The following is a 22,045-nucleotide window of genomic DNA, read 5'->3' as shown; positions in this document are numbered from 1 at the left end:
ACAAAAAAGATTACTGTGTATTTTCTGTGTAATTTATTGAAAACCAGTAAGCAAAAAGTTACTAGAAAAAGTACCATGGCAATCATGGCATCATCATCATCATACAAGTTGCATGTGCTTAACTTTTGCTCCAAATTTATGCAATTTAAATTTTTTATTAGCTAACTTTGAAACTAAAATGACTTCATGTTGCTTGATTTTATGTATAATGCATGAAATGCAATAAAATGATAATTGACTGATATTGTATGACCTAATATATCAATCAATCAATCAATATCAGTATCAAATTTGATACTCACATTTTCAACACAGTTTTACTAAAACAAAAATTATGAAATATTAAATTATTTCACGTTACAACAATCAAGTAACTTTTCCTTTTGATGTTTCAGTAACAATTTAAATGTTTTTCTTACCTTAACGTTTTCAAAACTGGTGAAGTTCTTCCTTAAAAACCCTCTGTTTCTCTTTCCTGAAATCTCTGTCTGGCAGCATCACTGGGAAGCCCCTGGTTAATTAAATACTGCCCCCTGGTGTAATATTTATGCATTGCAAGTATCTGATTGTATACATTGGGTTTTTCAAGATAATAAATCTCACACTGATGCTGCAGAGGTCTCAAAGACTCATGTATCATATATGATACGTTTGGCATCACAGGGCTAATTTGAGTAAGGAGCAGTATTAGATTAATAGTAGTATTTTGTACTTCTACTTAGACTGGACATGAAGACACAGGTTTTATTCCCTCTTTCATGCTTATTGTTTTATGATCCATAGTTTTCTACTTTCACTGTTGTTCCTGGAGAGGTGATCATAACTAACTGCCTTCTTCTCTTTCTCTCCCTCTCTCTTTTCCCTCTTCCTGTGTCTGTGTTGAGCTACTCTGTCTCTCCACCCTTTGCCCTCTGGACCTGTCTGACTCGTCCTGATGCCCAACTTTTGGCTGGAGATCGCTTGGATCCACCGTTTGCCCTATGGGATGCGTGTGGAGACTGGAGTTGGTCACACGCTACTATGAAGTCGGTCTTGGCCTCGGTGGACGGCGGAAGCCGTTTCTAGGAGGTCTTGACTCAATGCTCGATAGTCCAGGAATGGAACAAGTCTGCCTGCATTTAACTAACTGGACTCCACATTAACTTAAAGACATTAACTGTTATACTGAAGTGCCTGCTGCCTACACAGCATGTAATCACCCATATGAGGATGGGTTCCCTGTTGAGTCTGGTTCCTCTCAAGGTTTCTTCCTGTTGCCTTCTCAGGGAGTTTTTCTTGCCACCGTCGCCCTCGGCTTGCTCATCAGGGACAATCTCATTTCATGATTCATAAACATTCACTGTTCATGTACTGTTCTTTGGTTGTGTAAAGCTGCTTTGTGACAATGTCAATTGTAAAAAGCGCTCTAAAAATAAAATTGAATTGTATTGAATTGGAGAGGCATTTTGTGTTTCTACATAAAATCTTTGATATGAATTATTAGTTAAGCATGCTGAAAGTTGGAAGCTTTACCTTGTTCCCTCATGGGTCTGAATTGAACCAGAACTTTTTATTTAATTACAGTTATGAGTGGAGACCATTGATAAACAATGAGAAACTGCAAACAATCAAACAAAAACAGCTATTTTGGAAAATTATGAGTAGTGGGTTTTATTGACATGGGAAACTGACATTGCTGCTTTTTCACCAGTAATGAGTGAGTTAGTTTTCTTGCTATAATAAAAAGATTCAAAGTTTAGAAACAAACTGAGAGTACTAACATGAACAACAAAATACAATACAAAATAAAAATTTCAATGCTGGTATACAACATAACATTTTACTACCACTAATTCAACATTACCTGAGCTCCCAGTATTACGGTAACTCCTGCTATTCATATAGTTGCTGTAACTAGTAATCTGTTATTCTTAACCTGTTATTAGTACAGTATTACTACTGCTTCAATAGAATCAGTAGTAATAGTGTAATTACTGGCATAGCTGTAACTAATGGTATTGCATTTGTTTTATTTTTACTACTATAAGTAGGACCTTGTTTTGGGTCTGGTTACTCATTACATTCTGTTTGCTAAATTAAAGATTTGTTTCTGCTGCCTGCGGGTTTGTATTTACCTGTCTGCTCTTCAGTGTTGAGTCTTCTTCTAACTTTATTTTTCTATCCAATCAGCATGTTTTTGTGTTTACACTTGGGCCCCTTGTGACAAGGTTCCTGTTTCTGCGATGGTGCAGTGAAGGACAAAAAGATCAATAAAAAATTAAATAATAGTCTGAAAACCTCTAAAAGTTGAATCAGCAGCTGTGATCTTTAGAATCTCTCTCTTGTTTCTGATGTTGAACCTGATCGTGGATCTGCTTTGGATGATCCTGCCAGTGTATCTGTCTGTACAGAACATGAGCAGAACATGGTGCAGGTCAAAACACTTTTTGTTGTGTGAACCATTACAATCATACTAGTATGTGGAGATCCACAGGGAGGTTCAAAGATTCTTCTGGTGTACTTTATATATAACGATGGAAAACGCATTCATTATTGGAACAACAAGGGGATCCCCTCTCTGATTATGGGCAATGTGAGATCACTGGACAATAAAATAGAAGAACTGACAGCTCTGCTGAGGATGGACAAACTCTTTGCTGAGTGCAGTCTGATGTCACAGAGACATGGCTGCATGATGGTATTCCTGACTCCAGTGTAACATAGATGGTTTCAGCACCGTGCGCTGGGACAGGAGGTGAGAGGAGAGCAGTAAGAGGAGAGGAGGGGGGCTGTAAACCTGATATTGAACTGTTGGCTGTGGGACTCCGTCCATATTATTTGCCCAGAGAGTTTTCTAACTCCATATTAATCACCGCTTACGTTCCTCCATCCGCTAACACCGCTGTTGCGTGTAACGTCATTCACACGGTCACCTCCAGTCTGCAGATCAGACACCCTGACGCCTTCTTTATGATCTCTGGAGACTTAAATTATGCCACCCTCACCAAGACACTTCCTACCTTTACCCAGTTTTTGAGCTGTCCCACCAGGGGGGAGGGGACATTGGACCTGATGTATGCTAATGTTAAAGATGCCTACAGCTTTGGGAAAGTCAAATCACAACCTGGTACTGTTCTCCCACAGTACTCACCTTTGGTTTAGAGGCAGCCTGCCACCGTTAAAACAGTAAAAAGGTGGACAGAGGGGGCACACGTTGCCCCGCAGAGACGCTTTGAAGATACAGATTGGAAGACTTTGTGAACCTAATGGTGTGGACATTGATGGACTGACTGCATCACTGATTACATCAATTTCTGTGTGGACACCCACGTACCCACAAAAAGTATTTGCTGCTTTCCAAAAAGCAAGACCTGGGTTAATCAAGACATCAAAGCCATCCTAAATGACAAAACGAAGATATTCAGGTCAGGAGAAAGGGCGGCAGCAAGCATTGGCTACAAGCCTAGCAGCCAGGTGACTGAGGAGACTGTAGTGGGCCAATTCAGTGAGAAGAGAGCTGAACAGGCCTCACCTTACAAAGGCTGCATGGCCAGATGGAGTCAGCCCAAGGGTGCCGAAAGTCTGTGCTCCCCAGTTATGTGGCGTTCTTCAATAAATCTTCAACCTCAGCCTGCATCTGGAGAGAGTTCTCTTGGGTGGAAAAAGTCGTGCTTAGTTCCTGTGAGGAGGGTTTAGAGAGGCTGAGCCTGGAGTCTCTCCGACCTCTGGTCAAACCCTCACTTGATCCCCTCCAGTTTGCCTATCAACCTCAAGTTGGAGTGGAAGACGCCATCATACATCGGCTCCATCGCACCTACATCTACATGGACAAGCCTTGTAGCCTTTCTCCAGTGCATTCAACACCATCCGGCCTGCACTTCTGTTATCATTCCACTCTAGATAATAATTATTGACCCATTTTTATTCATCTCACATATTCTGTACATATATTGAGTTTTCTGTATTAATGTTATTCTGTATTTGTGTTGTGGATCTTTCCTGGTTGTGGTTCCCTTTCTTTCTGTCTGTGTTGAGAACAACTGAACAATTTCCCTCTGGGATTAATAAAGTTTTTTGAATCTTGAAACATCACAGCAGAGGGCTGCATTTTGTACTGTGTGCCAGGAAGACAAATAACATGTTTAACAAGGTTTGTCACCTGTCCACCCAGAGTGTGCTTTATGTCAGTATAAACATAAAAAGTGAAAAATAAACCATCAGTTTGTGACATTAGCTGTTTGTCACTTGTGCAATCTGCAAATTGTAGTTTTGGTTGGTGTTGAATATATTTAAGGAGTCTGAGTCAAACTGTAACCAAAGACACAGTAAAATAAAAGTTAAATATAAAACATAAAGTTGATATTTTATTTTTTTAGAATAATCACTGCCAGAAGATTAATAAATTTTTTTGAATCTTGAAACATCACAGCAGATGGCTGCATTTTGTACTGTGTGCCAGGAAGACAAATAACAACATTCAGTTTGTAGACACTATCTACCTGGTCTCAGGTAGGTTGCTTGTGTCTTTCTTGCACTTTTATTTTAAAGCTAGAAACACTTTTTTTAATCAATGTATGAATCGTTCACAGAGATAGATTTCACAATCACAAAAAGCTTTTGCACAGCAATTTTCTTGCACAGAGTGCTGCTAACACACTGTGTAATGCCTCTGATTCTCCTGCATCCAACAGTTTTTGTCAGTTCAAGAATCGTCCTATTTTAAGGGATCGGTAAACTTAAAACTTATACTTACTGAGCTGTTTTATGCAGGAAAAAATGTCCTTGTAGTCTTCTTGCAACTTGGCTGTGACCTTTTTTTAGCATACAGTGTCTGGTCTTGTATGTAAATGATCCTACTCTATTAAGCTACATAAACCCACATACTGTAGCTCTACCTCATGTTTACCTTTTGGTAGTGGAGATAAAATAAAAATCTTGATTTCATCTTTTATAGCACTATGGCACATTTCTGACTTTGGTGAACTCAGAGTTTTGTAAAATGTTTGTGTGTCACAAATGTTGGAGGAGAAAGTACCCTGCCTGCTTCCTTCCTGTTCTATCTGAGTGTTATTACTGTTTCACAGTTTGCTGCACTGTGTCTCTGCTGAGTGAGCTCTATTCTGGATCTATTATAGTCAATAGTCTGTGTTAAAGGCAGGGCTATAATCAAGCCCACCTTTGTTGTGTCCACGACAGGTCCAGGCTGGCTAATTCTGAGTATGATAAATAAAAAAAATTGTGTTTTGGAGAAACGAGAAACTAACTAACTAGCTTTTTCAAGTAATAAGAGAGATATATTTCTCACTAAAATAACAATTCAGACCACCGTTGAAGTCAATAACAGGAGAATATATTTTTTTAAAGAGAATATAAATGTAGATTAAACTGAGCACAAAGTTAAGAGAAAAACTGAAAGTACTAATATGTAAAAAAAGACTTGAGGAATGAAGGACTGTTACAGCTTGTGTGTATTAGGCATGACGTATAACAGTAAGAGGCCTAAACTAATTCTAAGAATAATAATAATAAAATATTTTTCCAGGTTTCTACCTTCAGAGAAGATCTAAATCATCATGAGATGTTTAACAAGGTTTGTCAGAGAAAAGAAAAATCTGTTGTCACAGTTATGTGAATTTATCAATATATTAATCAATTTCCAAAGACACAAAACACCTGAAAAACTTTTAATCTAATAACCTGTCATGTTTTCAATACTGAGTCTGTTTCTAGATGAAGATATTTGGTGTAAAAGTTTAAAGTAGAACCAGGAACTAGCAAGATCTCCACTGATCTGTCCCTGAACCTCAGTGTGTTTTAGCATGGTGTTAGAGAACTGTCAGAAACCCAGTACAGGTCTGATCGGTAACTGCTTCGACCTATCAGATGCTCAACGACCACATGTGTACCTACATTTAGTCAGACACGAGAATAACTACTTTACAGTGTAACATATGAACCCACAGTAAACATGAGCATCTGCAGGAACAGCAGGAAGTTGAGGTTTCTACCAATAGCTGAGCTTAAGACTAGAAAGACATGAAACTAAAGTTAAGCTATCATCATATCAACCATCAAGTAGTGTTTATATTTTTATTTTCACTTTCATATCAGTAACTATTATTTGGATTAGCACACCTCATGTTAAACTACTGTATGATCCGCATGACAGAGAAATGGGGTTTTTGGCTGCAGGTCAAGATCAAGAAAGTGAATTAATGTTGCTTATTAAGTGTTCCACTCTTGGACCAATGAAAATGTGCAATGCTGCCTATTAGCTCAATGCTAATACATAATAGAATTCCCTATTAACTCGCTAACAGAGATTAACATCAAAAGTGATGTTACATAGTAGTGTGGGTTACGCCCCCTAAGGATGAAATCCTAGACCCGCCCCTGACTGCAGGAATGTTTCTGTAGGGTTCTTCAACTGTGCGTACAAGTTTTTTTTTTCTTAGAAATGGATGTAGATACTGTAATAAACTCTAGTTTCTTTGATCAGGAGACTAGGAGATTTGAGAGTTTTGAGTCCTCAGAACTTGAACAGTTTGTCTCAGTTGTTGTTGATGCAGCCAAACACAAAGAGAACATTTCTGTTGTTCAGTCTGAAACTAAATGGATCAAATAATACTTTTTTTTATTTCTGTGATTATCTCATGAAAAAAAGTCTCTGCCCTCTGGAGGGACAAAAACGACAACATTGTGTTAAACATAAAACAAAGTGTATAAGACTTGTCCTTGCAGATCCAGAACTTCAATAATCGAGAGAAAAGTTCCCCTGATCTGTACAACACAGGAAACTTCTTCATCAACACCTGTGTCAGTTGAGCTGTTGTGATTCGAAACATGAGGAACAATCATGACATGTTAATGCTGAGTCAATGTCAGGTCATGTAAGTTGTCTGAATTCATCTTTGTTGTGGACAAGCTGGGACAGAGTTTGTCTTCTATCAGCTCCTCAGACATTTCTACACTTTCCTTTGTAGTTCAGTATATCATTGTATTAGAAAAACTACTGAGGAATTTTGCTTGTTCCTGAGATGAGGAATCAGTCCAGTCTCAGACACTGTCAGCACACTAAAAAGTTTTTGTTAATTCATCATTTCATCTTTTGATTCATTCAGACGTCCATCCATCCATCCATCCATCCATTTTCCACCGCTTATGCGGGGCCGGGTCGCGGGGGGAGCAGTTTAAGCAGAGATGCCCAGACTTCCCTCACCCTAGACACCTCTTCGAGCTCTTCCGGGGGAACACCGAGGCGTTCCCAGGCCAGCCAAGAGACATAGTCTCTCCAAAGTGTCCTGGGTCTTCCCCGTGGGCTCCGCCCGGTGGGACAGGACCGGAAAACCTCCCCCGCGAGGCGTCCGAAACAGATGCCCAAGCCACCTCAACTGGCCCCTCTCGATGCAGAGGAGCAGCGGCTCTACTCCGAGCTCCTCCCGGGTGACTGAGCTCCTCACCCTATCACTAAGGGTGCGCCCAGCCACTCGGCCACTTGTATCCGCGACCTTATCCTTTCAGTCATGACCCAAAGCTCATGACCATAGGTGAGGGTGGGAACGTAGACTGACCGGTAAATCGAGAGCTTTGCCTTTCGGCTCAGCTCCTTTTTCACCACGACGGACCGGTACACCGACCGCATTACTGCTGCCGATGCACCAATCCGTCTGTCAATCTCACGCTCTCACGCTTTTTCCCTCACTTGTGAACAAGACCCCAAGATACTTAAACTCCTCCACTTGAGGGAGGATCTCCCCCCCAACCTGGAGGGTGCAAGCCACCTTTTTCCCGGTGAGAACCATGGCCTCGGACATGGAGGTGCTGATTCTCATGCCAGCCCTTTCACACTCGGCTGCAAACCACCCCAGTGCTTGCTGGAGATCCCGGTCTGATGAGGCCAAGAGGACAACATCATCTGCAAAAAGCAGAGATGAGATCCTGTGGTCCCCAAACCGGATTCCCTCCGGCCCCTGGCTGCGCCTAGAAATCCTGTCCATAAAAGTAATGAACAGGATCATTTCATCTTTTGATTTCTCTCACATTCAGGCGTCCATGTGAACAAATCTTCTGTCAGTACTTTCAGTAGTACTACTCCAGTGTTCAGTACTCCTAAACGAACCATATTCCCAGGAAGAGAGGGACAAAATGGTTAGACAGTCCAGACAGGAACTACAAAGGGTTGTCACAATGGCTTTGTTCTGACTGAATAAATGTTAACAGGCTGACAGGAAATTCTGAATTGGAAAAATCTGTACTGTGAGGTAAATACAGCCAAAACTGAACAAAGTGAGCTAAAAGTCTGGAAGTTTTTATTTTCTGACACAAAATAAAGATTTCAAGTTGTTCAAACAAAATATAATGATGAGCTAGTGAACAATAATCAATATAAAGTTCCAATATAAGCTCCACGCAGCTGTTTGTCTTGATGTTGTCAAAGAGCCCAGAAGAACAGACGTCCATGGTAAAATTCAATGTAGAGAAAGGTATGAGGAAGAACCCCGTGAAAGGAGGAATATGCAGTATAGGCCCTACTGGCCTCAAAGGGGAGAGGTAGGTAGGTTAGAAAGAGACCTAAAAGAGTGTCTACGGGCCTTAGAGATGATGGAATGAAAGGAGGCCTATTGAGGTAATTTGGTTTGTTTGTATGCAGAGTTGGAAAATCCAGTGTCCAGTTGACATGTAGGTTTTAATTTATTAAAAGAGAGAGATAAAGGGAGAGACAGAGAGTGAAAGAGAGAGATCTCTGAACAAAACCTGTAACTCTTGTTCATTTCTCTATCCTCTTTCTATTCTTTTCTACCCCAACCGGTCAAGGAAAACGGCCTCCCACCAGCCTGGTTCTTCTTAAGGTTTCTTCCTCTAAAAGGGAGTTTTCCCTCTCCATTGTCACCTAGTGCTTGTTCAATTACAGTTGTTGGATTTTTTAAGAAACTGGGCTGAACACAAAAACAAAGTCACAATAAAAAACATCTTGAAGCACAGTGGGGCACAAAGTAACAACCTAAACTAGAGATACCTAACAACACAAAATCACTCTAGAGAGGCAGGCAAAAACTTACAGTGGCTGAGGTACAAATACCATTACCCAAGGACTGGTGAGTGAGGGAGCAAACGTAAGCAAAGGAGGGTGAGGGCAAGGTAGAACAGGGACAGCTATGCAAGGCTGGGAACAAGGCAAGAAAATGGCTGGACAGTAGCCATCAGAACTGACAATCTAACAAGGAACTGAGGACTGAAGGGAGCTTATAAAGAAGAGGGTGAACACAGGTGGAACTGATCCATAATCAGTGCAGAGGTAATGGAAGAGTGAGACACAAGTGGAGTGGATCAGGTAATCAAGGCAGAGGACAGTGGAGAGTGAGTGTTGGGTATAGCAGGAAGTGGCTGGGGAGCGTGACCAGGTGAGAGAGAGAGAGAGAGAGAGAGAGAGAGAGAGAGAGAGAGAGAGAGAGAGAAAACAAAAAAACACAAACAGGACCAGGACTCGGCAGGATTCGTGACATCAGGCTCAAATTGTGAAAGAGTGGCTCAGGTACCATGACACATCATTTTTACACATGAATTGGCAGAGTCCAGACCTTAGCTCTATTGAGAATGTTTGGGATTTGTAGCAGTCTGAATCTCCCATCAATACAAGATCTTGATGAAAAATTAATGCAACTGTGGAATAAATGTTATGACACTGCAGAATCTAATTGAAACAATGCCAAAGCAAATGCGTGCAGAGGTGGGATAATAAGATTAAGATATAAGTACCACTCACCACATTATGATAACTACTGTAATTCATCCATCATCTCAACCATTGGTCCTGGAGTGGGTCACAGGAGTGCTGGAGTCTATCCCAAATGTCACTGGGCAAGAGGCGGGGTACAACCTAGACAGGTCGCATGTCTATCGCACAGAGACAGCCCATCTATGGGAGTATGGGCAATTTAGAGTCACCAATCAACTAATACTGTCTTTGGACGGTGGGAGGAAGCTGGTGTACCCAGAGAAACCCAGAGAAAACATGGAAACTTCACACAGAAGTCACCTGGCTAACCTGTGGATTTTAACTCGGGTCATTCATACTATTAGGCATGTGGTAACCACTGTGTCCACTGTAATTCATACTTTGTTAGTAAAAAATAAAAAATGGAACCTTATTTTATAAACCAAAATGGGCAGTACTGCAAAACCACAATAACTTACTACTACTATGAACATGTATTTGATTAATCAGTGCTGTACAGAGCTTTTCTTTATGGGTAGAAACAGAACTGTGAAATTCTAATGACCAAACATCTGATATCAGTCTGTGATATTGTGCTTTACCCCAAAATAATTATGGATTTATTCATATTTACTTCAGTAAATTGTAAAAAGCTGCAATAAGGTTGAAGCTATCTGTGCTTCCTCCACCACTGGAGTTCATGCCAGTGCAGTTTTTATAGTTTACTTTTGTCTCAGCTTCCCTTGAGAAATTCCATCCAGCATCTAAAGAACCATGGATCATTTTCACTATTTTCTTTTAACAGTGCATAGTTCTGTGTCTAAAAAGGCGGACGGTTTGATTTTAACATTTACTCCACTTAATGCAAAATGAACCTTTTCCACACCATTAAACTTGATTCGTTCCTCTATAACCCAACTGCTCCCACCACCCTCTTCAGACTTTCCTAATAAAACGCAGCAGTGTGCAGCTGTGCGCCCTCGGTGCGTCACACTGCTCTGCTGCTCGGTAGGCAGACACACACACACGCGCACAGCAACGTCTAGAAAGGAGGAAGAGAAGGAAATATGTCCGGTACCATGCTGCTGTCGGTATCTTTGACTTTGTGCTTGTTGTGTGTGACCGGCGGCAGTGCGCGGAGCGGGGCAGTGATCCTACGGGACGCCCTGGAGCGCGGCCCGCTCAGCCTGAACGACATGTTCCGAGAGGTGGAGGAGTTGATGGAGGATACGCAGCACATACTGGAGGAGGCTGTGGACCAGGTCTGCGTCATATTTTATTCATTAACAGAAAGGTAGTATTGTTTAGAATATATCTATAATCGAGAGCCCCGTTAATAAAACGTAGCCTTTATATTATGCTTTATTACAAGAGGGGGCAAAAATCTGTAGGGAGGAGGAAGATTTCACCTTTATTTATTTCGTTGGTGAGCCTCTTTTGGACTTTCCAGCTTAGATATGTGTTGAAGCACTGCACATAGTTTCCATGTCTGCTTTCTGTCTGGCCTGCATTATGTCTGAATACTATTAATAGCCCTCATCATAATAGTAGTTGATCACTGTGGACAGTGTCCAGTGAGCGGAATAAAAGAGAAGGTAATCATAAAAAAACATCTCAACATACAGTATTTTGTACCAACAGAGACTATTATTCCCTAGAAGTTTAGCTGATGTCTTAGTCAGTGTCTGCTTTTGATCATTTGTGAACTATTTTTAAGTTTCCCTCTAATTCATCCAAGAAATGGATCCTCTACCATGCTGTGTGTATCAACAATCCATCCACATTACAGCCACCTTGAGGATTCATACTTCCCACCCACATGGAAATCTGATATGTGAACAGAATGGAAACACCATGTGCTGTAGTTTATGCTGTATAATGTTTATGAATGGATTGCACATGTATCCTATTATTCAATCCAACAGATAACTACTGAGAGTGCGAAATCATCTTTAACGTCAATGGATCTGCGTCCTAACTACCACCACAGGACTAACAAGTTGGTAAAGAATGGAGACAGAGCCATTCAGGTTCTAGATAGGACGGACAAGGTAGGGGTTAAAGAAGCAACTTTACAAGCTTTCAACTTGCTTCTTAGGGTCCTCGACTGGGGGGTACATTTGTAGTACTGCTATTCAACTTCCTTCTGCCTTCCCTATTTTAAAATGTTTTTAATTTAAACTTTAATACTCAAACTCCTTAAACTTATATATAAGGTTGACATTACAGATATTTGAACTAACTTAAACAATTGAAAGTTTCTTTAACCAGGTAGAACCCACAGAGATTAGCAACCTCTTAACTTTAGGTAGAATTAAAATGAATAAGCCTTACACATTCACATTAGGCTAACACAAAAAGATAAGTTGATTCTACTAAATACCTATGTGATGTCTTGCAGTGTTGTGGGGAAATTATTTTTTTCTGTCTCATATGAACAGCTAACAAAAATACTATGATTATTGCCTTCATGTTTCAATTCAGGTCTGAAACATTATGTCATCCTTTTTTGTAATTTATAGGAAACAAATAACAAAACAGGAGAGACTCATCTGTCACAAATCCATATGGAGATCTCTGGTCAGTGGAACAGTGTGGATCACGTGAGTATTTTTTTTTTCCCGTCCCTGTCTATGAATAATTAATTACAGGTTAATGGGACTAATGCATTCTGACTCATACATTTCCTGGTCATTTGGTTTCAATTCATCCTGATTCTGGCAAGAATAGAAATACACAAAATGTCTGGCCCTGCTAGTCCAGCTGATGGCCTGTTGACTCAGCACTCTGAGGAAACCTCTGTTTGGTTTTCAGACAACAATACAAAATCCCAGTTTCAGATCAGATGTTCCTCTTAAAATGGTGGTGATGCAATGTCTATCACGTTCTCATGTTTCATCACATTCCAGTCAGCATCAGTCATATGTTATTCTTTTTAATAATCAACTGCTTTTTTCAGAGCACTACATAAAATGTAGTCTTCCCACGTTAGTATTTACTGTACATCCCCCACTTTTGCAAATATTCCGTGTCCTAGCAGTTTTGTTTTATAAAGAATGAGCTCATGCAACAAACATGCTTACCCTATACTTATCAGGGAGCCAGCTCAAACTGAGCTCACTTTTGCCGCCTGTTTTACTATTTTACTTGGCAATAGTGGTTTTGATCTTTTTCTTTTCCTGGCAACTGGACAGAAAGTGGTTATGTTAATAGCATTTGCTGCTGGAAAAACTAACCAGGACTCAAGTAAGCCTGAAAGCCAGACTGGGTATGGCCTGCTCCTCTAAAGTGGCTGTAGAAACTGTCACCCGCTAAATACAGTCTCACATGACTTTTATTTAGGAAGCTACAATAAAATTAACCCAAACAAGATTTTTCCTGAGATTTCCTTTGAGATCAAAACACATTTAGGCTAAAATCTGGAATGCATTTGGTTGAAATGTTAATGAGATTAAGATGTCTGGTAGTTACTATTGTCTTTAGTTACTAGAGCGTTCAGCTGACAAAGTTGGACTTTGAACTCATTTTCCTACTTTCTGTTTCTGTCATAGAAACTTTAAAGGGTGGCTTTGCTGATTTTTTACTTCCTCCTTATGGTTCTAGTTTGGGGGGTACGATTAAATGAAAGACATTAAACTCCCCTCTGCCTTTTCTACATTAAAATAACTTTCTGCTTGTATCTGGAAAACTCCTCCAGATGACGTCATCTGTTTTCACTTCACATCATGTGGAGGAGCAGGAGAATACAACAAGATTACAGCTCGTGTAGATTAGGTGACCAGGATAGCATCAAGATAACTGTGAAGTGAAAAGTCAGAATTTTAAAAAGCAATTAACTATATTCTTCCATTAAATTCAATTAGGTTGTTGTCATTATGATTTGGCATCTGATATTTAAGAGATTATTATCTGATAACTTTAGAGAAGCATCCTAATTACAACATACAGATCAACAGGTTCTCTGTACTGTAAATATACAGTATCTGCATTGTCCAGTCAATTTAAATTATTGCGACTGTTAAAATGTAAATCTGTAGACACCATCTCCCATCTCTACACTTTGTTAGTCCACTTGATGGTTTACTCATTCTTATGTTACTATTTCAAACACACCATAGACCTTATAAATGGCACTGGCCATTGCAGTGTTTGCTGTTAAGTTAGTTACCCAGGACCCAAGCTGTTTCCAAAGCAACACTATTCAATAAAATAGCGACCAGGCACAATCAGCGTTTGACATGTCCACTGTCTACTGTGGGATGTGATCTTTTAAGCAGTTGGATACATTTGTTTTTTCTCTTTACATATGGAAAATATGTAAACATGTATACTCACATTTAGCTCAAATCCCCTCTTAACTGATTACTATTACATTAATGTAGCCTATAAATCCTGTTGTAGAAGCATGAGTATGACTTGTTCTGTTCATTTATGAGACATGTCTTCTAATTATGTGGTTAAGCACGATCATCTTATACTGTATTTTTATGAAATACTATATGTAAAAGTTTGATGAACTAATCTTGACCTGTAGCTACTTGTTGTTGTGGAGAACCTTTTTTACATTAAGTAGTCTACATTAGAGCATATACTTAGTACTTTGGATAAAAGCCAATTGACTACATGTAAACATGAACTGAGTATATTTTCAGGTGAGTACTTGTACTTTTGCTTGAGTATTGAATTTGTATACTTCTACCACCTTTGAACTTGATGTCAAACTTGCTACAGTTTTTCGGGGGTATTACCTGTAAAGAGCACCAGGTGCAAACGGTCTCTGTCACAGTCTCAGCCTGGATGAAGACCTGGTGAGTCTGAAACCAGTCAGCCTTTATCAAACACTGTACGTCCTACTAAATAAAGGCTTTGTATCTTTTATGTGGTGGTTTGTGTAGGACTGCATTAATGTAAACATGGATTAAGCTTAGTCTGTTGATTTTACAAGAGTTTTATGGCTTCGCATTGCCAGCTGCAGCTTTACCAGGAATTACACAGGCGTAGATACTTAGATGGATTTACTAGTCCACCGTACTGTATATTGAGGTTCTTTTTTTCCCTGCAAAGTCATTTGTGGAAAATATTTTTCCAGAGAGGTTTAAGTTGCTAGAGGGCCTGTGAGACTAATAACAGCTGTAGTCATCTGGCACTTATTAAGATAATTGCAGGGTGTTATGGTCTCTTTTTGTAGTTTCTAGGGTGTCTCTGTTGCCTCATTAATATCTTATCTCACAGCAAATGCTCCAACAAGGAAGAATATAACACAGAGGGGAAAAAAGCAGTCAGAAAATGTAGAAAAGAGCATGTTAACAGGGGGAGGAAATTGAGTTTGAGGTGGGAGTGAGTGGAAAGGAAATTTTTACCGAGAGCCAGGAGGTGTTCACGAGAGGAACAAAAGAGAAAATCCAGGCCTCATCTGGCTTGACAGTGCGTGTTCTGTGCACATCTGTGCATCTATGGGTGTGGTCAGACTGTATGTGTCATCCCATTTAGTGTGTGTTGCTATTGGAGGTACATGCGCATACCTTTCAAAGACACACACAACAGCTTCTATTGCAGCCTACACACTTGAGTGCCTGACATTTTGAGTTACCAAGCTTAATGACAAACAGATTCTGCAGCCGGGCTCTTGTCTGACTTTGACACAGTCCAGTCAGCCTCAATAAGGCGTGCTGGTTCAGGGACTTGGCTCTGTTTGAATGCTGATTTCCCCAAGGCAGCATGCACAAAGATAAAGATAAAAAACGTCTAAATGGTGAGTTCACAGCGGGTCGGTGCTGTTTTTGGCAGACACTGTTTCCTCTGACCACTGGAAAAAGGGTCAAGCTCAAAATTGCAAATATCTGATTAGCATTGAGAAAACTCCCGAGAAAAGGCCAACTAAACAAATAGGAAAAATACACCCTTAAATTATTATTCTTTTCTAAATACAGTTTTCAGTGTACAGGGGTGAATCTAGAAAGTCTTACAAGACATTTTGATGGGGTATAATTGGTTTACTATTATTTTTTATTTAAGCAGTGTGATCCCCTTGAAGTTAGGATGCCCTTTTTCAAGTCAGACCTGGCCAAGATGGCGACTTAGTCTCATACAATAAAATCCATGCTAAGATTCACACATTATCCACCTCTGCAGTGTACCCATTTGGTAGCATGACACGTGATGTTTCTGCAGATACATGACCAAACAAACACAAGTGTTTCCAGCTCAGCTACAGTGACGTTCGATGGCACAAAATGTTTCAGAGATATAAACATTTGTGTGTAATAGTGAGGGATATCACATCACAGAGGACTTACAGATGTCCATTTCTTTCATTTCTTCATCAGACTTTCCCATTTACAATAATTTCAACCATTAAATGTTTTATCAACAACCTAGCAAATACAATTAAGCATGGAGGAAGGAGATGAGAGTACTGTCATATTTAGCCCTTTTGTATTATTCAATTGTTGATCTATCACACGGTTTCCATGGCGATGGACTCACAAACACACACACAATGGAGAGACAACTTCAGAAACCATCAGACACTAAGAACCTCATGAGGTGGGGGTGCAGCTGAATACAGCTCTTTCTCTTGTGATGCAGAAAACTGTAAACCATAATTATATTTGGGTGACTGTGTCTTGGTGGGATGACACATCAGATGACCTCATGTTTCAGATTAATGTGGTTTTTTTTGTCTAAACTTTAACCTACTTATGATTTACTTATGCTCTGTTACTGACAACATAAGGAACTGCTGTACTCTCTCTACCCAGGAATGCATGGTGGATGAAGACTGTGGTGATTCCAAATACTGCCTGTATGAGATTGACAACTCCAAGTGCCTCCCCTGCATACCAACAGATATGGTGAGGATTCTGTCAGTGTTGTCTTACAGTATGTGGTTATTTGTCCAGTTAAAGCTGCACTCAGCTGCTACGTTTTTGGTGTCACATTAAATGTCCTAGAATGAGATAATGGCTGTAAACAAATTAAACTGCCTACTTCCAGTGGCACAGTCCACTTTAGTTGTTCGAAACTTGTTTCAGAGAGCACCTTTGCCTATGGGTAAAAGGTTCCAAACCCTGTTTCTAAAAAAGCTGACTTTTCCTAAAATGCAAATAAAAACTAAAATCTCAGTTTTTTTTTTATTATTTGCTTGAACCTTTATATACTGTATTTACAAATTACAAGGAATTTCAGTGTTAAGCCATTTCTGTTGGATACAACATTTTCAATAGGAGACTGCCACATGCATTCAGTGGCTACGAAACTATGTGATTGTAGCACATTCAGAATGGGACCTGGCATTGTCATGCAGAAACTTCCACTGACTTACCAGGAAGTCTGGCACTGACAGAGCCCTACTAAATGACCTCCAGCAGGCCACTAATGTGCATTTTTCTGCTCAAACTGTCAGAACGCTGTGGAGAATGTTTTTCTGCCTGCAACATCCTCCAGCATGACCGGTTTGGCGATGGGTCAGTGATGGTCTGCGGAGGCATTCCGTTCTTTCTGATGCATAACAATGCTAGGCCCTTATGTGGCAGGAGTGTCAACAGTTCCTAAATGATGAAGGCATTGATGATATGGTCTGACCATTCCCCAGACCTGAATCCAATCAAGCACCTCTGGGACATCATGTCTCGTTCCATCCACCGATGCCACATGACACCACAGACCTGAGAGGGAACCCTTTAGTAGAACATCCGTCAGTCCCTTGAATGTTTCATTCTTTTATTGACATTATAAACTTTTTATGGTCAATAAAAGTTGGAGACGTTGACAAAACAAATTCAGAAAAAAAGTGAAAACAGGTTTCTACACAGTAATGTCAATTAAATAAGAATATAAAAGGTAAAATTGGTTTTTGCATTAATATTCACCCTCCTTTGACCTAATCCAACAGAGGTCCAGATATTTGGTGCTAGTAGTCCCACATTTAGTGAAATGGGCACTAACACACCAATAACTGAGGGAGTTACAAGCTTCAGCAACTGCGATAGGAGAGACTGTACATACAACTGTCCAGGTTCTTCACCAGTCAAAACAAGTGACAAGGAGAAAGTCATTGTTGAAGAAAACTCATGGTAAATTACAACTTCAGTTCGCAAATAGCCATCTGAAAGACTTCATGGTCCAGTGGTCTTTGGTCTGATAAGACCAAAATGGTTCTTTTTGGCCATCAGACAAGATGCTATGTTTGGTGCACACCAAACACTGCACAGTACCACAAAGACAAAGACTGTGGGGATGCTTCTTGGCGGCTGGCCCTGGAAGGCCTGTTAAGGTAGAGGGTGAGATGAATGCGGCAAAATATAGGACAATTCTGGAGGACAATCTTTGGGAGAAGATTTGTTTTCCAGCAAGACAATGACCTGAAGCATACAGAGAAAGCTACACAGACTTGGTTTACTGACAACAAGGTGAATGTTTTTGAGTGGTCAAGTCAAAACCCAAACCTCAATCCAATACAGAATTTGAGGATGGCTTTGAAAAGGGCTGTTCGCACCCGATCCCCACACAACCTGACAGAGCTTGAGCAGTTTTGCAAAGAAAAACTGCAAAAAATTTCAGATGTACAAGCCTAACTGAGACCTATCCACACAGACTTCATGCTGTGATCTACTAAATGACACTGAATTCACCTTACATATTTTTAGAAACCTGTTTTCACTTTGATATTAATGTGGTATTTTTCTGTGTTTTTATTGTCAAAGTCACCAACTAGACCATGACTGATTTATAATGTCAATAAAAGGATGAAACATCTAAGGAGGGTGAATACTTTTTATAGGCATTGTATATATGCACCTTTGATTACTTTTTTCTCAATCTTGCATAGACAAATTCTCTTTTTGAACTATATGACTATTCATTGTTGAAGTTTGACACAAAGTGGTGATGATGATGGTTATGACCTATTGTTGCTCACAAAGCCTCAGCCTGTGGTGGCTGCAGTCATTATACATCATATATTTTATTTTAGAAAAATCCATTGGCATTATTATGTTAATAGGCTGTTAATCTAAAAAAATATAAACCTGTATATATTTATAATAAGATGTCTCAACTCAATGCAAACCTATAAAAATGTCTGTATTAAAATGCTATATATGGTGCCAATTAATACTAAATAAATAAATACTAAAAAGAGGATCTATGAAAGTATACACAACGTTTCAAAAATACATGAACTATGAAAGTAGCAGCAGACTTCATGTGATGTGCTTTATGTACTGTTCTCAATATGTGTTCTCACTTAGCCCTGCACTAAGGATGAGGAGTGCTGCTCAGATCAGATGTGTGTGTGGGGCCAGTGTACAGTCAATGCCACCAAAGGAACAGAGGGAACTATCTGTCAGGGTCAGATCGACTGCAGGCCCCACCTCTGCTGTGCCTTTCAACGAGGTGAGCTTTAGCAGTGATATCCTCTGAGACTGACCTAGGAAAAACACAAACAACACAATTGTTTGTGACTGTCTTGTTTGTCAGTGAAGATGGTTCTGGTACTTTAATCCATTCCATTTTCTCTCAGTTTCTCTCAGTTTGCGTTGCATTGACTCCTCTGTACTTATATATTTTGTTGCTGCTGTGTGTTTGAGCTGAATTTGGTGGACTTGACCCTCTGCAATATGTACTAACTACAAAGACATTCTTACTGACTTTTGCTAGCATCAGGCCAAGAAATGCTTTAACTCAATGGTTTCCAAACTCAGTCGTCAGGCCTCCCTGCCCTGTCCATTTTCAGCTATCCCTAAAAGATACCATCTCGGTTGAGAGCAGAGTACAGGAAGACAAAGTGAACTGATATCAACCAGCTTCTTACCCAGTTCCTGTTGTAATGACAAGAACTGGGTAGTTAATATTAACAACTGGCCCATCAAAGTGTGGGGGAAAAGGTTGAACTTGCCGTACTTTTCTGTCTTCTACATCCTCCAGAGCTGTTATTTCCCGTGTGTAACCCTAAACCAGAAAAGGGTGAGCCCTGTCTGAGCCACCCAAACCTGCTGATGGATATGCTGGCCTGGGACCAGGAGGGTCCCCGAGACCACTGCCCCTGTGCTAATGACCTTCAGTGCCTGCCTCATGGGTGAGAGAAAACGTTGCACAAAAATGTTTGCAAAAAAGTCTGGTTAGTGTAGTGGTAACATCACTGCCTCCCATGTGGGAGACTGGGGTTCAAATCCCAGCTATGGCTACCTCCAGTAGGGGTCCTTTGGCAAGACCTCCTCACGCTGCCCTGCCTACCATTGTAACTTGTAATGACTTGTAAGTCGCTTTGGATAAAAGCGTCTGCTAAATGACTGTAATGTAATGTAAGTCAGAGCACTGTGTAAAATATGAGAGATGAGGAGTAAATGTAGTGATTTGCAAATAATGTAAAACCTATCTTTGATTATGTGAAGTAGATTAAAGATAGATATTTAATATTGAAATATAGAGATTGATTTTTTTTTATGCTCATTTGAATTTGATGCCAGCAACACATTCCAAAAAAAGTTGGTACAGGGGCAGCAAAGACTAGAAAAGCTGTGTCATGCTAAAGAAGAGAAGAGAGGTGAAACCTCTCACAACTACGTACTGTATGGTAATTGGCACCAGGTTTGCATCTGAATCAGGTTTAGAAAGAACGTCCAAGGGAATCTTGAGAGTCTTTCAGAAGTAAGAACAGGGTTAGTTCCACAATTTACGGTTAATTTCCCAACATAAAAAGCACCATAAACACTGCACAATGCCAAACCTGATTCTGCACAAACGGCGAAATCCTCAGTTCCCAAATGCAACATAGTAGTAAAAGTGACCCTGTCCCAACTTTTTTTGTTTTTCATGCATCAAATTCAAAATGAGCAGAATAAAAAAAAAATCATATTTATTAGTTTAAATAATGTGTATATAATTATGTTTCTGTATCATTTTACACTGCAACCCAACTTTTTCATCCTGTCGTATATGTCCTGTCTTTCTTTTTTTATTACAGGCGTGGATCTGTTTGTGGAGACTAGTGCTTTAGATGGGAAATCACAAGGAACTTATATTAAAATACATATCTTTGTCCAGAAGCTGTACTAACATCCATTCTGATCATTCACCAAAGAACAGTCCACCTGCTGATCAAGTTTTAAAGTAGATGGTGTTGCTTCTGGGCAGGACCTGCACTGTATTATTTATGCCTTACTACCAATGTGCATTAGATATCATTAAGAAAATAAAAGACTTGTTTTTAGTTGTGACTGAGAACCAAAAAAAGTACAAGTGTGGTCATTCAGTGGACCATAAGAAGCATGACAACACACAGCTTTTACCACTAGAGGGCAAACTCTTGCTTGTTTTTTGTGTTAGGAGTGTAACCCACGCAAATTAATGGAGGTTTGAAGAAAGAATTCAGGATGAGTCTGGCGTCCTCATGATCATGGTGCACATTGAAACAGATCTCTCTCTTTCTATACACACACACACTGTAAAAAAAACAAAAAACAAAGAGGTCTTTCACTTGGATACTAAAACAGATTTTGGATTCATGTTCAGTGGTTTTCCACAGAAAAACATCTTAAAGCCTCTGTCCACACTTTAATGCAAAATAATTCACTTCTAACTGAAGTTGTTGAAATGCTTTGGTTTACATTGATAATGTCTCTTTTTACAAACATATATTTTGAATAGATAGGTTTTTCTCTCTGTTTGAAACCCTGAACTGATCGTGCAAAAAATGGAATCAAAGCATACTTCAATCAGAGACCCTGCACTTCCGTGGAGATTGCTCACAATCAACTCCAGCACATGGACACCTGTTGAATGAAGTAGAGGGAACAGTATGCATCCTGCTGAATACTAGTGTCTTGCATCATTTCTTGATTCGATGGACTAATGTTACAGTTGTCATATATTTAAAATGTCTCCCTAACAAATCTTGGTGTTAAAAGACAAAATATGCTACAATACCCATAAGCCTTATCCTCATCCACCTAATTGACGTGGGGCAGTTCTTTGCTGTGTGGCCAGGGTTGTTAGGTAGGGAACTGGAAAGGATCTGGGTACATATACCCCTATTGACCTCCAAGATAAATATTTTCGCCCTGGACCACCAAAACACGATAATCCAGAGCTGACAGAGCTGCCACATGTTACTAGACCAGGTGTAGGCAACCCTGGTTCTAAGGAGCCACAGCCCTGTTTGTTTTCCAGCTACATGAATCTCTGCCCTTCCCACTATTACCTGGATCAGGTGTGTTCAGCCAATCAGAAGCAGTTGGTGCAGGGATGCTTGAAAAACAAGTCACACACACTTGTATGTGTAGTTTGGCTGATCCAACTTCTGGACTTATGTGACAGTCCAAAACAGTATGACATAAAAGTAAAAAGCTT

The 22,045-nt window shown here is 40.0% G+C and overlaps 1 protein-coding gene across 1 annotated transcript; it reads left to right on the top strand.

The window, feature by feature from the left end:
* The first annotated feature begins 10,652 nt into the window (after positions 1 to 10,652).
* dkk3b (dickkopf WNT signaling pathway inhibitor 3b) lies at positions 10,653 to 20,942 on the top strand. Its single transcript, XM_026366615.1, has 7 exons — positions 10,653 to 10,956; positions 11,620 to 11,745; positions 12,217 to 12,297; positions 16,456 to 16,548; positions 18,946 to 19,090; positions 19,622 to 19,772; positions 20,661 to 20,942. The coding sequence occupies exons 1-7, from the start codon at positions 10,762 to 10,764 to the stop codon at positions 20,683 to 20,685; spliced, it is 816 nt and encodes a 271-aa protein (XP_026222400.1). The 5' UTR covers positions 10,653 to 10,761; the 3' UTR covers positions 20,686 to 20,942.
* Positions 20,943 to 22,045: the final 1,103 nt, after the last annotated feature.

Source organism: Anabas testudineus, chromosome 6 (assembly GCF_900324465.2).
Source record: "Anabas testudineus chromosome 6, fAnaTes1.2, whole genome shotgun sequence".
In the NCBI taxonomy this organism is placed as follows: Eukaryota; Metazoa; Chordata; class Actinopteri; order Anabantiformes; family Anabantidae; genus Anabas; species Anabas testudineus.
The sequence above is the reverse complement of the archived record's forward strand: the minus strand, read 5'-3'. Positions and strand labels throughout refer to the sequence as shown.